Source organism: Terrapene carolina, unplaced genomic scaffold, assembly GCF_002925995.2.
Source record: "Terrapene carolina triunguis isolate 2854851 unplaced genomic scaffold, T_m_triunguis-2.0 Scaffold231, whole genome shotgun sequence".
NCBI classification, from domain to species: domain Eukaryota; kingdom Metazoa; phylum Chordata; order Testudines; family Emydidae; genus Terrapene; species Terrapene triunguis.
This window is the reverse complement of record NW_020664582.1, coordinates 8,751,533-8,767,729: the sequence shown is the minus strand read 5'-3', so window position 1 is coordinate 8,767,729 and position 16,197 is coordinate 8,751,533. Positions and strand designations below refer to the sequence as shown.

Below are 16,197 nucleotides of genomic sequence, written 5' to 3'. Positions count from 1 at the left end.
GAAATATTTCAACTTTAAGTCCAAGTTGAAAAACAGCAGTACAAATCAAATACCATACAAACACTTACTTGCACACTAATTTTCTGCAGAATTGTTATATGTTATTTCCAGTTATGCAATTTATTTCCAACTGGTGGTAATGCTGCTTTTTTAGTGATATGTTTTTTTAAGTGATCACAAGAGCAGAAATAACCAAGCAGCAAGGAAATGCAGAACACTCAGACTCAGGAATGGCCATCCAGGTCCAGTGGAGTAATCGGGTCATTTTTTCAGTGTTTGGAGTGAGGGTAGAGCATTTAGGACCTGATCCAATGGACACAGAAATCAACAGAAAGCCTCCCAGGGACTCCAACCGGCTTCCTCCTGAAATGTGCCAAGTGTTCTCCATTCCCTCTGAAATGAATGGAACTTTACACTAGTGCAGCTGAAAGCAGTTGGCTTTAATTGAATGTACCTACCTCAAAGGCAATGTTAAAGCCCTTCCCTTTCCTCCATCACTCCATATCAACTACATTTATTAAGGATGCTAACGGGACACCACTGACTGAAAAAAAGACAACCATACTTCTGTATGAAAATGTATACCTATTACTATTGCCAACATGAAACAGAATTCTCTGTTTTTCCCAATGCATTTACTAAAAGCATTTGATAATACTTTGTAGATAGTCAGTTTCACATTTCTGGTAGTCAGTTAGCTTTTTCTAAATCCATGGGGCTTTCACAATGCAACAGAGGACAGAAAAAACTATTTTTAAAAACAGGAACATGTGGTTATAAAGACACAAAATCTGATAGGGACATTCAGAGGCAGATGTAGAGTCTGAAACCGCTTTTAACGGTTAAAGTTACTTGGTTTCATGTTGATGGTGTCCCTTTAACAGTACCTTATATTAACTTAAAGCTCCCTTAAGAGAAGAGGAAAGGGTACATTATTTTAAGTGTCACATTTGTACCTGTTGTTTGGCAGGTAATAATACACCTTTCTTCTTCAAAGGTCCACTTTCAAGCACAGGGGCTTTTTTCACAGCTCCAGCTCTCATCAATGCATCCTGACTTGTTTTTAAAACTGCATATCTGTCTGAGGTGTGTGGGTCATGCTCTTGCTGGAATTCTTGATCTGATAAATCAGCATGACTGCTTAGCTTCTGTGCCAATGGAATATTTGCAACCTGTTGATCTTCATCTACATAAATAATTAAAAATAAACCTTAGATTGGAAGCTCTTTGGAGCAGGGACTTTCAGTTCTGTCTTTGTACAGAGACTAGCACAATGGAGTCCCGGTCCATGACTGTGACTCCTAAGCACTACTGCACTACAAATAAACAACCACCACCACGCTGGTAAACTCCAAACATTTCCTTTGCCAAATAATACACAAGCTGGTTCTCTGCTCTAGTAAGCAGTTTATATGCTTGAAAGATTCTTGGTATTCAAGGCCACTTGAGGACAAGAAAGAGACAACAAACACTACTAGCAGCAGGAGACATGAAATTCAGTAGATAACTAGGGACATGCGCTCTCTTTAAATTCATGAAAAACAGGATCATCGCACAGATTATACTCTCAGTAAGAAAGGAAAGGAAGTTAGAATATGCTACTCTAAGAAACAACCCTTTGAGGAAGACACTACATATAATTATACTAATGTTATAGTTTGGACTGCTTTCAGGATGTATCAAACTGCTTTAATTAAACCTCACAATAGAGAAGGAAAGTGTTATGAAGCCTGTATACAGAGAGGTTAAATGATTAGCCCAAGGTCACACAGTAAACCAGCGGCAAAGACAGAAATAAAACTCAGAACTCCAGCTTGCCAGTCCCCTGTTCTACCCATAAGCTAATGTTTCTTCTCTACGCCTTGAAACTAGGAGGAAGGAAAAGCATAAAGTTACTGTGCGAGGGGAAAACAGCCTATAATTAAGAGAGAGGTTCTTGGGTTTTTTGTCTCGCTCTCAAAAGCCTACACAAAACCAAGGAAATTCTGAGCTAAAGCTTTGACACCACCTTTCATTCAATCCAACTGTGTACAGACATTGCTGCATCTATGGTGCAGATTCCCCAACAGTGGGTAATCTTATATTCCACTAGAATGTATTTCATAAATAGCTATGTAGATAGTTAGATGTATTTTATATACATCATTAGAATCAACTAGTAGAGAATCACCTCGGATATATACTGCAATATAGACATTTGAGGGTCTCTTTAGAAGAAAATCCAACTGTGCTCCAAAGCAAAAATAAAAAAGTTAAAAACAGTATGGCAAAGATATTTTTAAAATAAGTTAAATAATGAGGTTTAAGTTGGTACATGAAGCTGGAGAACCCTCTTATGGCAACAAGTTGTCATTTCATGTGAAGCATTGAAGGAATTGTGTACCAAAGCTGCAGGGTTCTGGCAAGCACACCATGAGCAAGAAGACACTCTTGTACCATGAATGGGCCATTCTGCTCCTCAGACAAAAAATGTATTATACATGTCATTGCTGATCACTAGGCGGCTTATAAATTAACCAATGAAATCCTTTTAATTAAGTATTCAGAGCACATACCAGTCAGGAGTTTCCTAGCTACTGAGGGTTTTTTCTGTTCTTGTCCAAGTCGCTCCTTTGAGATGGGTGGTTTCTTCTCTTTTTTTGGAGATGCAATCTGCTCTCTGGCTGGAAACATCTCGCTGCTCACTGGAGATTTACCCTGAGATGCCGAGAGACATTTCTTCACTTTTTTGGGTGATCGTTTCTTCTCCAGCAGAGAATCCAAATCCTGCCACAATTTTTTTCATTTAAGTTAAACTCTCATTAAACTTGGTTTGTTAATGTTGGCAGACTGATGAGATGCAAAGCTCAAGGGTACTGATTTTTTTTAAATTATCACTCAAAAAGCTTTGGAATTATAATTAATGTAATAATCGTACATGAAAATGCCTGTATCATTTACATCATTTTTATTGACTAAAGTAATAGAGCATTTAAATGTAATAAACACTTAAAGAATATAAACTAGTTTGCACAAACAGATATTAGAGCTCCATTGTGAAAAGAAAAGTATTTTATCAGATTTTAAAAAGCAGACAAGTCCTAAAAACTGCTGTTATAAAATGTGCCCAGATATATAATCCTAAAACAACTACTCAATGTTTGATAGTCAGTCCACATGGACACCAGTTCATGTCACAAAAACACACCACCTCAATTGGCATTAACTGACACCTTTGTTGGCAAGTACTGAATGGGGCATGGAGACTGAATTACTCTCGCTACTACAAATAGACTTTCTAGGGCCATTTGGGAAAATAGTACAGGGAAGCTTGTACTTCTGCTGCCATGCTGTACCCATTTTGTTGCTAAAGAAAAGAGAACAAAGTCCCCAGGGAGGTCAAGCCAGCACCTTTCACTAACACTGAATTCATTATTTTATTGAAGTGCATTTTCACACTGTGCCTCAATCACCTTCAGAAGCTAAATTAACCAAGTGGGGTCTTTAAACCTGAGAAGGGCTCTGAGAAGCTTCTGACAGGTCAGGTGGTTTTCTTGTTTACCTCCTAACAAACAGCTCTGACCATTTTGGTGGGCATCATCAGTTCTTATTTTGAGTGTCCAGAAATCATTCCAAAAATGTTCTAACATTATAAAATCCTTCTTATTTGGTCAATAAACAAGGTAGCCTCCAACACGTTAAGTATTTGTGACATTTACAGACACATAGTACTGGTGCTCAGATACTACGGTGATGGAGCCATGCAAGTACTCAGATAGAGTATTTGATAAATAGTATATTCCTAGCTCAACATATCCCTTGCTGGCGTAACTCATCCGTATGAAGTACTGAAATGGTAATATCAATGAGACTTCTCTGGCCTCAAATTGAACACGGGCAAAAAACAAATATCTATGATTGTGAGAAAAACCACAGGATAAAACTTTTGTGCCTTATTCTTGGTTTTCTCAGAACCTGCAACTCATGCTTCAGAAGTCTTCTGTGCTGAAGGCACATAGGGGCATTCCAGAGCGAGGCTTGGCATCAGGAGATATGGTTTTAACAGACATTCCCCATAACCAGGCCACTACACTTCTGGTATAGATTATTCTTGCCAGAACCAGACTTGATATATATCTCCTTGCTAAAAGCACTTAGGGCCTGAAATTGGCCCTTCACATAGACAATTTGATATTCATCTAGAATCTACCTAACAAATAATCTCCCTATAGGTTAGTTGATTTAAAAATCGCTCTTAAAAAGTGGACCTGTGGGCAACAGATTAAAAGCCTTCACCTTCCTGCCAGAGGGAAAGAAGAAAGACTTTTTCCAGCATGATGTCATAAGTAGCCTACCATTTTTTCCCTACCCCAAGCAACAACGATCATCATTGCTTTCTGTAGGCAGTTTATAGCACTTTAAATAAAATTACAGACATTGTAATCATAATAATACTTAAAGGTGGTTAAGGTATTTTCTAAAAATCTCTCATGGCTGCAGTGTCAGTTCCACACCTAAAATAAGCAACAACAAATAATCCACTTTTTTATGTGGCCCACAGAATCTTGATCAGTTTAAAAAAAATCACTTGGGGTTAAAGGTTACAACAGTAAGGCTGATTTTGAGATTTATTCCTGTTGATACAAACCAGAAACTAAGTATTTAAAACATTTAGAGCTGCTCTTTTCCCACCATACACACTCCCAGGTGAGCTTCTACTTGATAATCATATACATGGCAGAAATATCTCCAACCAAAGTGGTTATGGAACATAGTGATGAAGTAAATTTTGCAGCTATATCTTTATCTCCTAGCTAGGTTCTTGTACTACAACCATTACAGCAGCATCTGAAAGCCATATAGCCACAAACCCTGGCAACTGGAACATGCACTTATTAAGCCATATTTTTACTGGTAATATTTTATCCCGCCCATGTGTGATATAGTTTGCACCCAGAACTTAAATATTTCATCCAGTCTCTTCTACATCGGCTCTGAAGAAAAATTAAGCACTTTCCACACCTCAATTTGTAGCAGAATGTCTATGATGATGTCAGGAACAGAAGAATCCATTTCTAATTTGGCAGAACATAGAGAGAGTTGTCGAATGAGATTGCCCAACTCCTTGTAATGGGCAGGAACCTGCTGCTCTGATTGATCAGTAAATTGAGTGGCAAACACCTGCAAGGCACGAATGGCTCCTCTGTGGGCAGCTGCCACTCTGGACATGGCTCGAGACTGTGGCACAAAGGAAAGACATGGGTGATTAAATATCCAGCACGTTTCAAGTGACGTTATTCAGAGAATCGTTAGAAGAATTTCACTGATCATTTAAGTAACTATATTTTGCTTTCAGTTAATTGTGATGGAGACGTATCCACCCTTGTGATGAAATTTGGCAGCTGCTTAAGCAGTGCAGAAAAGATGCATAGATTCTAAGGCCAGAAGGGACCACTGTGATCATCTAGTCTGACCTCCTGTATAACACACGCCATAGAACTTCCCCAAAGTAACTCCTAAAGCAGATCTTTTAGAAAAACAATCAATTTTGATTTAAAAATTGTCAGTGACAGAGACTCCACCATTATCCTTGCTAACTGTCCCCATGATTAATAACTCCCACCATTAAAAATGTATGTCTTATTTCCAGCCTGAATTTTCAACTTTCAGCCGTTGAATTTCTCTGCTATATTGAAGAGCCCATTATTAAATATTTGTTCCCCGTGCATATACTGATACACTGTAATCAAGTCAGCCCTTAACCTTCTCTTTGTTAAACTAAATAGATTGTGCTCCTTGAGTCTATCACTGTAAAGGCATGTTTTCTAATCCTTTAATCATTCTTATGGCTCTTCTCTGAACTCTCTTGAATTGTGGGCACCAAAACTGGACACAGTATTCCAGCAGCAGTCCCGCCAGGGCTAAATGTAAAGTAAAATAACCTCTCTACTCCAACTCCAGGTTCCTCTGATTATGCATCCTAGGATCACATTAGCTCTTTTGGCCACAATATCACACTGGGAGCTCATGTTCAGCTGATTAAACACTGAGACACGCAAATCTTTTCCAGAATCACTGCTTCCCAGGATAAAGTCCCCCATCCTGTAAGTTTGGCCTATATTCTTTGTTCATAGATGTATACATTTACAGTTAGCTGTATTAAAATGCATATTGTTTGTTTGCTGCCCATTTACCAAACAATCCAGATTGCTGTGAATCAGTGGCCTGTCCTCATTATTATTAATCAGCCCCTAATTTTTTGTATCTTGATCAGTGATTATTTTATATTTTCTTCTAGGTCATTGATAAGAATATTAATAGCATAGGGCCAAGAACTGATCCCTGCAGGACCCTACTGGAAACATCCATTCAAGAATGATTCCTGGTTTACAGTTACATTTTTAGATCTGTCAGCCAGTTTTTAATTCATTTAATGTCTGCCATGTTAATTTTATTAGACAGACAAGATGGGTGAGATAATATCTTTTATTGGACCATCTTCTGTTGGTGAAAGAGACAAGCTTTCAAGCTTACACAGAGTTCCAATAAAAGAGATTACCTCACCCACCTTGTCTCTCTAATATCCTGGAACCAACATGGCTAAAACAACTCTGCATACCCCTATGTTAATTTTATATCATTCTAGTTTTTTAAATTAAAATGTCCTGTGGCAACAAGTCAAACACCTTCCAGAAGTCTAAGTATATTATGCCAACACTATTACCTTTATCAACCAAGCTTGTAAACTCATTAAAAAAAAAAAAAAGATATCAAGTTAGTTTGACAGGACCTATTTTCCAAAAACCCAGGTTGACTTGCATTAATTACATCATCCGCCTTTAGTTTTTTATTAATCGACGTTATACAGTCAATATACTAAATATTATGCTAGCCTGAACTAAAGCAGCTGAGTTATAGTTATAAATCCAAGACAGAAGGTTGATGGGAACATTTAGAGTCTCAGAATACTTCTCCAATAATGTTGTACTTAAGGAGCCTTTGGAACGGATTCCTAGAAACTGAACTAACCAAAAGATCATTCAAGATCCCAAACACTTGTTTTCAGAAAGATTCAATCCAAGTTCAATACATCTTACCTTCTTCGTGTGTTTGATTTTATGAGGACTCAGCTTCTCCAAGTCTTCCTGAATTTCTTTTACCTGTTTATTCAGAAAACAAAAATCACACTCAGAACCAGCTGTGTGTGTGTATAGATTAAAGACAAGCCTGTGTTGTAAAGTCTAGGTCCAGATCCCAACTTTCCAATTCAGAGGTGTTTTGATGGCATTTTGGTTCATCCCATTATAATGGTAAGGCCCAGCCATGAAATTCGGATCCAAATTAGAACTTCCCTGAAGTTCAAAGGCTTTTGTTTCAGGCCAGTTCTATTGCATACAGAATACACCATATTTTTTTATATACATCCTTTTAAAAAATGATCTGTTCCTACCTGTTGCTGGAGGACATACAGCATCCGAGCAGACCGCGCAGCTTGCTCCTGCCTCCTAATGCGAACTCGTCGCTCTTCATCAGGATCCAAGATTTCTTCACATCTCTCTGAAAAGTGTTATTTTTGCAAAATGCAGAGAGTTATAGGTCTTGACAATCCAGTTAATCTGATGAAACCCTGATTTAAGCTAAATGCGTGATTACCTAGCAAGGGAGCTTCCTTCATGCAGGACCAATTCACAGTGCACCTTTACTTTGACAAGGCATTATCTTGAACTAATACAGAGAAACTATTTTATCTACACATTCTGTATCATTTGAGGATGTTTTTACATATTCTTATCCAGGTAAATCTTGCCAGCCCCTATTATAATCTCCCAAATCAAATCACAAAGTTGTGGCAGGAATGTACAGAAAGTTATAGCTCTCTAAACCTCTTGCTAAAGATTACAAAACGAGTCAATATAACGTCAAAACTAAAAAAAATTTACCACTCCACCTCCCATGTGTCTCAACCTTGATGTAAATGAGTCACTTCTAACAAGCAAGAGTTCTGACAACCATTGGTCTCTTTCCTGTAACTGCTAACAATGATTCTAGCTGTGATGTGGTTTTTGTAATCTGAAGATCTATCCAATAGGAACAGGTCTAAGAGCATCACCAATGCGTTTCACACAAGCCATTAAATGGCAACAGTGTTTTATTTACTATGAAAATGGCTTGGATTTGAAGCCATGTTATATAGGTAAAATGCTCCATACCACCTTACTAATACCCTGAATGGATCATCCATTTAATTTTGTCTTAAAAACAAAAAAACAAAAACAAAAAAAAAAAAACAAAAAACAACTTTAACAAAATACACGCATGCGCGCACGCACGCACACACACACACACAGAAATAAACACAGATTCAAGTCAAAGCATAAAAATGGGAGAAGAACAGAGAAACAAGCTATAGTAACTCTCTATAAAAAATAATTGTTGTGTCTTTCACCTTTTTTAGCCAGTTCTTCAATTTTCTGGATGCAACATCTCAGTTCTTTTTGCAGTCGTCTGACTTCCTGTGTACTTTTATCTTCAATTTTTTTCAGTCTTGGCTTGGGCCCTGGTCCCGGATCATGGGTGGGCGGAGAATCTGAAACAGGTGGCTTTAACTTGCCCTGATTTGGAGTGTAGAGATACACTTTTGCACCAGAGTTGGTAATCTCCATTTTGGAAGGTTGACCAAGTTGCTGATGATATTTCAAGCATGTCCGAGACTTTGATGTACTCCTCTCTGCAGGATTTTCAGATACTTCACAGTTACACTGCTCAGATGTCTGGGGGAACACTGATTTATTTTCAGCTTCTTTCACTTGTTCTTCCAGGTGTCTTCGTTTTACATCCCTTTTGGCTAACTGGATGGCCAATTTTAGTTTCTCTTCAGATATGACTGAAAATGTGACAGGACTTCTTAAATTGGTGTCATCACCACCACCTAGATCTCTCTGACCATCAGGTGGCTTCAGCTTTTCTATTATAATTGGACAAGGGCTGGAGAATCTGACAGCTAAGTTCTCTGGAGCTGCAGGAACGTTCCTATTAAACTGGAGCTGTTCCACAGATTAAACAAAAAATCCACATTATGGAGTATATTTCACAGATGATGCACCTCGAACATAAAATAATAAGGACAAATGTAACTCCCTTCACATTACAATTTATCATATCACCACGCAGATAATAGCTACTTTAGTCCTAAAGCATCCTTCCCACTCAAACAAAGGGCCAGATATTTAAAGGTTGCTAGACACCTAAAGATGCAGCTAGATGCCTAGTGAGGTTTTCAAAAGCATTTAGGTGCCTAGTTCCAACTGAAATCAAAAGAAACTTTTAAAAATCTAGCCCAAAGAGCTTTGGCACAGGACACTGTCATAATAAATATTTAAAACATTATAAAAGCAAAATAATCACAGGCGCTACTTACAAGTGAGAAGGAAGGGGTGAAGACAGATATTTACATTTATTCATTTTCAGCTGTAGATTTCAAAGCACTTTACAAAAGAAGGGTAAATATCATGCCAATGGATGCTGGTGACACATGAAAGTAGGCAGGCAAACTTGACACTACAGCTGTGCACAGAACTGGCGTCAGGAAGTAGGTTAAGCTTATCATATTATAAAACAGGATGACAAACCCAACCCAGAGAAGTCATCACTGCAGAAGTCAAATAATACCTGTGTCTGGAGAGTCCTCGCTTCATTCTTTTCTGCTTGGATACTGGATGCAAATGGATCATAGAATGTGGCTGGTTTGCTTGGTCCCATCACATTGAATAGAATATAAGGATACTAAAAATCCACAGTCACCTGTAAACTGGCCTCTGCTAAAATTATAACAAGTAGACAAGATGTTTGGGTGTGGGGTTTTGTGTTTAAAAATAAGACAAGGCCTGACAATGTAATAGCTTAACAGGCAAAACACTCACTTGTGGAAGTAATTTTGAGAACATGCTTTTTGTAGTGGTACAGGCTAGAAGCAAAGTGGGGGATATATTCACATTTTCTGATGTACTAGATACAGCTTACATTCTTCTTTCACACTCCCAAGCAGCCGGCTGTAAAGCAACATTACAGACTGTGAAAGGAACGCTCACACTAGCAGCCATAAGGAGAATACAGGATTAAGGAAAAACTTTTGCAGCTGTTATTACTAGAACAAGGAAACTGTGGTCTACGGAAAAGAGGTGGGTGGAAAAAAACTATTTGTTTTCTCAAACTTGCCCCAAATTTTTAACCATAAGAGAGAGATGGCATAATGTACAGAATATATTGTTGTCAGAAGCAGGTAGACCAATGGAGAGCACACATCTGGATATCTTACATTTCCTTCAGTGAAAAGGGAAATAAAATAAAAATAATGGATCATGAAGCCCTGATATATATAAACTCACCAGCAACTACTTCCAGCTGGAGCTGAGGGCTCCGGAGGGTCCCCTAAATTCAAACAATTTCAAGATCAGGTATAATGAGTTTGTTTCTTTCTCTCCAGCCTAAATCACAGACTCCCTTACTCTGCTCCCCAGCTCCTCTGGACATTACCTCTTCTCTATTTCTTCCAACCATGCTCCCCACTGTTGGAGCAAGTGCCAGTTCCTCTGCAGCTCCTGCCAGGGTTACTCTGCTCACCTGAATCTTAATACTCCTCCATATATCATGTGAAAACAAATATTTCTCTCTTGCCTGTAACAGTTAATTCCACTCTACCTTTACTACCATTTATAACCAAATTACGTAAAGATAAAGACCCCACTTCTGAATCAACTTCAATTTCCCTCCTTCTCTGTTTCAAAGCCCTGTACAATTCCACCCTGCTCCATTTCACAGCAACCCTGGGCTGGAAGGAATCTGGAGAGGTCATCTAGTCCAGCCCCATAGCTCCTAAATTTCAACCCTTCCTAGTCCCTATTTTCTATTCGAGTTTCTCCTGATTGTTCTCTGCCTCCTTCCACCCACTCCCAACGCGGCGTCCTTTCGCATCACCCATTACCCTTGGAGACCCTCCCACTTAGGATTTGCCAAGCCCCCCTCCCACTAACAACTGCGGAAGACCCACAGGTGCTAGGAAGCGTCCCGGCTATAGGGGCCGCACCTCAGCTATGGAAGGCGCGGGACCCACTGGGGCTGCAGGGCGCAGTCTCGGGGCGGCCGGGCGGCTCCGGGGGCTGTCCCTGCAGTGGGGGAGCAGCCGTGCGAAGGGGATGAGAGCGTAGGCGCGTGGGGGGCTGAGGGGGGCAGGAGCCCTGGCCCAGAGCAAAGGCGAGGACACGGGGCCCGGGTGCTGCGGGAGGCAGGGGCGAGGCAGGGCCCAGGGACCCGCCGCTCTGAAAGGAAAGGGGGGAGCGGAGGTCCCGGGGCGTTGGCCAACGAGGCGGCCCCGGGGCTCCCTGCCGCCCCGCTCGGAGCCCAGGCGCGTGATGGCCCGGGATATCCTGGACCCCGGCTTCCCACGGGGGGGGTGGGGGGATACCCACCGCAGCGGGGGACTTGGTGAAGCGCTGCGGTTCAAACTCGCCCCATGACAACCGCCGCCGCTATCGCGGGGGCTGCCGGGAACGGAGGGAAAGATAAGGGTGCCCGGGGTGGCCAATCCTAACCGCACGTGTCCTTTCACGGCCGCCGTAGGTAGGTCTGTCCCGCTTCAAGCCCCGCCCCGGGAGGTGGTGCTTAGTGCGCAGGTGCGCTGCCGCCCCGGAAGCGAGCAGCAGTGGCACGTTGGGGCTGCAGCGGGGCCATGGGCTGGGAGGAGAAGGCGGCGCGGGGCTATAGCGAGTTCGTGCAGGCGGCCCAGCAGAGCCGCGGCCGGCCCGTCTTCGCCTTGTTCTCCGGGGACAAGGATGCCCAGGGCCGGAGCTGGTGCCCGGACTGCGTCACTGGTGAGTCCGGAGGGGAACCCTCCCCCCTTCGTAGGGCCTGGGCTGGGCTCCTGCTCCCTCCTCTATACCGACCCGGTTCCTCCCGAGCCGTGTGCTCCAGCCTCCCCCCTTCCGGGCTCTTCTCCCTGAGGCTCCCTTCTCTGCTGCCCCACCCCCGCTAGCTCCTTCCCTGGGCCGAGCCTTCTCTTGCCTCTGCCCCACTCCCCCCCCCCCCCCCCCCGGGCCCGCCCCCCCCCCCCCCCCAACCCCCCCCCCCCCCCCCCCCCGGGGTATCTGGCAGCTGTCTAGAATAACTCTGTGCCTGGGAGTAGCTGACCCCCTTTTTCTGTTTCTTACTCGATGTGGTCTCTGAAGGCGATCTGTAGCTGTTGCCCACAACCTTGGGGTGAGGGGGAGAGATTCTCGGGCAGAGCTCACTCATTCGAGACACAACGGGTCCTTGCCCACTTCTGTTTATGTAGTCTATACCAGACACTGCTGCTCTCTCTCTCCTGTGCCTACCTCCAATCAGTGATCCAACTGTGGTCCCCAACCACAAGTTATTACTGCCACCAGTATTACACATCCCCTTGTCAAATCTCCTTCTTGAATGATGAAACTCTGCTCCTTAGATTACATACCCGTGAAAGGAATTTAGTTAGCAAACTTGCCATGTAGTGTGGGCTACTTAAGCTGCCTACCCTGGCAGTTGAACTTGGCCAGATGCTGGTTTATGAGCAGTTAATTTATCCCTAATATACCAAGGCATTGCAAAATAGTGACTTCACATAGGATTCCTTAGCAGTAGAAAACCGACCTGGCGTGATGGCAGTTATGGACTCATACATCCCTATGAATTCTTCAGCATCGTGTACGCTTGATGTATGTATGGTAGTACTCACTGAGCTAAGCTAAGTATGTTGCTGCTTGGAGGCGTTTATAATCCCAGGACATACAGACAAGGAGACAAAGACTTGGGAAAAACAAGCAGGACTTCAGAAGCAACTTAAATAGGTGCTGAGTGAGTTCAAGTAAGTTGTACCATACACAGGAGGCTGAGTAGAGGAAAACATGGTGACTAGTGAATGAAGCAGACAAATGAGCAGGAAAATCTGGAAGCGTGAGCAGCACAGGTGACAGCATAAGATGCCACAACTGTAAAATATTAATACTGTTATGTAAATTTAACTAGAAAATTCTGTACTCTTTAGCTGAACCAGTTGTGAGGAGTGAATTAAATAGCCTGCCTGATGGAGCTGTATTCATCTACTGCCAAGTAGGAGACCGAGCCTAGTAAGTGCTAAAAAAGTTAATATTTTAATGGCTTCTTGTGCTATTTTTGTGTAAATAATTCTTTAGTTCTAATATATATACACATACTGTTCCATAAAACAAATCTGAAATCATATGTTCAAACTGTTCTCAGTGAGCTGATCCAGACAGTGGGAAACCATATCCATCTCAAATGTCTAACCTAGTCTCTAAGTCTAATTACCCTTATCCTCATCCAGAGGACTTGTAAAAACTTGTTACCTTTATGCCTAGGATCATCCCTCATCAAAGTAATATAACAGTTGAACTGAACATTTAAGCCTCCTAATCTAAGTGCAGCCATTTTGTGCTTGTTAAACAAAATACTTTAAATCCAAAGTTTGGACTTCAAGTGGTATTTAGAATGCAGAGAATTAGCCATCTGAAAGTTGCAGAATACCTCACTGCTAATGCTGCAGCAGTTAATACTGATTCGATCCAGAATTCCTTGCAATTTATATTTCTACTTATTTTGGTGGTAGCTGTATGCATTAAGAATACAGAATCAGATTTCCCTTGAGCTTTCAATAATACTGATTATGCAAGAAATAGTAAAAGTTCTTACCCTCCAAACAGAATGTAGAACTTTTGCATAAACTTAACTAACCAACTCTTTCAAAACAGCTGGAAAGACCCCAACAATGAGTTCAGAAAGAATCTGAAATTAACTGCAGTGCCAACGCTACTTAAATATGGGACAGTAAGTATTTTATTATTTGAATTTGTGTACACTGAAGTGAGATGGAAAAACAAGCTTGAGCCTGGCAGAGTTAACCAGGTGCCCTGCACTCCACTACTCTGCTGAAGGATTCAGGAAAATTTATTCCTGACCTACAATAGCCTGGCAATTCCATTGTGGAAACTCTAAAGACACAAACCATTGGAGGCTGTGTGTTGAAAATGGAATGAGACCACAAAAGCATAGTATTTGGCATTCTTAACCTTTGTACTTTATGCTGTTTTACTACTATTTGGGAAAAGGTGAGCAAGAAAGCTGGGGGATGTGGAGGGAGGTAGAATAAATTAATCTTCTGAACTGGACATCATAAATTTCTGCAGCAGTTTCAAACACCTATTTCACTTGTATAGGACAGCTAGAAAAACTTACAAAATAGAGACTAATAAGTTGGCTCTCTCTCTAGTTAGAGTTCAATACCATTATGCTGAGCAAGGAACTCTGTAAAAAGACTTGACACTGAACTCTTTTCTTGAAACCACTTTTTTTTTTTCCTTTCAGCCTCAGAAGTTGGTAGAAGAAGAATGTCTTAACAGAGAGCTTGTGCACATGTTGTTTACTGAAGATTAAGTTTTCTCTCCTCTTTAGTCAATCATTTATCTAGAAAGTAGATACCCATAGCTTCAGGCTGCTGGTCATTTTCATTTAAAGGAGCCATCATGTATTGCCTTATCTCCATTCAGATTTTAAACTGTCAAGAGCATTGGCTGAGTGATCAAAATAAATGCCATGAAACTGCTGGTACAGAGCATGGGAAAGGATCTTGCAACACTAGAAAACTGTAACTGACCCTTGTGCTGAATTAAACTCCTACTTGCAACAAATTGTGTTTAGCAATCTTTTCAACAGGTTGAACATTCTCTATATTGATCAATAGAGGAAGTGAAGTGTTTGAGTCTGCCTGTTTCTTAATCATTGGATGGGCAAGGCTATCTAACTTATTGAAGGCTACTTGCAAGAAAATACTTGCTTACTTAACTTAAATATTTAACTACCCTGTAGAAATAAAGGTCCATAGCTGTAGCTCAACACTACCCACTACTGTGGAGTAAAAATGCCTCTTTCCTTAGAAAGTAGGAATAAGGGCAGAATGTTTTTTTTTTAACCCCAATAGGTAATATTCTACTTTACTACTTACCTTATATACCCAATTACAACGTCCTCTTTTGATTCTCTATAAAGGAATGTAGTCAGAATGTATAGTGGGCTATTCATGGGGAAATAGTGCAAACGCAGCCTTTGTAAAGTCTTTTTACTCTAGCTCGAATGACCCCCCCTTTACCAGTCTCCCTCAACTGTCCTGCTTCTTAACACCTACCTCACCTGGAGATTTTAATTAAAAGTGGAAGAACCACCACTGTCCATTTATGACTTATGCGCAAGGGGTACAATATAAATCCCTTCTAGTCTTATTTCTAATTTCACTCTTTAGTAGATTTTACTCAGTTTAGCCATAGCTGTTTCATTTAGGTACAGATTCAATATTAAAATAAGTAAATTTTGACTAAACTTCTGCTCTAAACATTATGCGTGGGGAAATTCTGTGCCAAAAAAAGCTAATGCAATATTTTAAAATTCTTCAAATTTTATGTAAAAAAAATACTACATAATCATGCCAGTTTCAATTATTTTGGTAATTTATTTCAAAATACCTGTCAGCAAGTATGTCTGTAAAAATCCACACACAAAAATCCCCCCAGTAATAGGGAGTTAAACTCCTATGATAGCTCAGTTCCTGTTTCTCTTTCCCTTTCCTCCCCCCGCCGGGGGGCACACATCCACAACTCCTCCCCAGCCAATACACCCGAATCCCCTATCCCCAAGAGCCTAGCCATGGTGCCGCCCCTCCCCCCCCGAGATGCTTGCACCCCTTCTCCTCTAGAGCCCAGCTGTTGGGCCACCCAGCCCAGATACCCACACCCCTTCCCTACAAGCTCAGCTATGTCTCTCCCCTCCCCAGATGCCCATCCCTCAGAGCCCAGGGATCCACCCAAGAAACAGCCTGATGCTTAGTCCCAGGCTTGGGTGGATTTTCCTCTGTGCCACTGCCTCCTTCCCTCAGGGCATCTGGGGTACTGCAGCTGCTGGGAACCCTCCCCGTGGTAGTGTCTTCAGTAGGTGTGAGCTGGGTTCTGCCTGGTTCAGTGGCAGCCAGCAGCACTGCAGCCCAGTTCTGTTGGGGAAAAGCAAAGTCTGCACAAAAAACATTTCTGCAAAATTGTGCAGTGGTGTAGAATTCCCCCAGAAATAAAATGTGGTAGAGAATTAAAGGAGATATGCTTAACTCAGAGTACCAACTGCCATGATGATAATCTCTCTTTAATC

At 41.5% G+C, this 16,197-nt stretch overlaps 2 protein-coding genes across 4 annotated transcripts in view; one reads left to right on the top strand and one right to left on the bottom strand.

The window, feature by feature from the left end:
• Positions 1–11,531, bottom strand: part of KIAA0753 (KIAA0753 ortholog) — a 32,894-nt gene extending 21,363 nt beyond the window's left edge. For 2 of the 3 annotated variants that reach the window (XM_026656497.1, XM_029912511.1), the window contains exons 1-9: positions 11,445–11,531; positions 9,900–10,028; positions 9,649–9,797; positions 8,426–9,023; positions 7,430–7,536; positions 7,077–7,139; positions 5,002–5,217; positions 2,556–2,766; positions 957–1,186 (exon numbers count right to left, since the gene is read on the bottom strand). In XM_026656497.1, the coding sequence (XP_026512282.1) occupies positions 957–1,186; positions 2,556–2,766; positions 5,002–5,217; positions 7,077–7,139; positions 7,430–7,536; positions 8,426–9,023; positions 9,649–9,738 (1,515 nt within the window). In that variant the 5' untranslated portion in view covers positions 9,739–9,797; positions 9,900–10,028; positions 11,445–11,531. Of the gene's footprint in view, positions 1–956; positions 1,187–2,555; positions 2,767–5,001; positions 5,218–7,076; positions 7,140–7,429; positions 7,537–8,425; positions 9,024–9,648; positions 9,798–9,899; positions 10,164–11,444 lie in introns of those variants that run through there. The other variant, XM_026656498.2, reaches the window with a different exon arrangement.
• Positions 11,532–11,638: 107 nt separating this feature from the next.
• On the top strand, positions 11,639–14,696 carry TXNDC17 (thioredoxin domain containing 17). The gene is made up of 4 exons (XM_024206937.2): positions 11,639–11,846; positions 13,037–13,118; positions 13,761–13,836; positions 14,374–14,696. Exons 1-4 carry the CDS (start codon positions 11,705–11,707, stop codon positions 14,440–14,442), a joined length of 369 nt encoding a protein of 122 aa, XP_024062705.2. The 5' UTR covers positions 11,639–11,704; the 3' UTR covers positions 14,443–14,696.
• The last annotated feature ends 1,501 nt before the right edge of the window (positions 14,697–16,197 follow it).

Bases quoted from the DNA above. Each gene is read 5' to 3' on its own strand.
- TXNDC17 (XM_024206937.2), top strand. From the start codon at position 11,705: ATGGGCTGGGAGGAGAAGGCGGCGCGGGGCTATAGCGAGTTCGTGCAG. The intron at 11,847-13,036 runs GTGAGTCCGGAG...TGTACTCTTTAG, and splicing joins GTGCCCGGACTGCGTCACTG to CTGAACCAGTTGTGAGGAGT. The intron at 13,837-14,373 runs GTAAGTATTTTA...TTTTCCTTTCAG, and splicing joins CGCTACTTAAATATGGGACA to CCTCAGAAGTTGGTAGAAGA.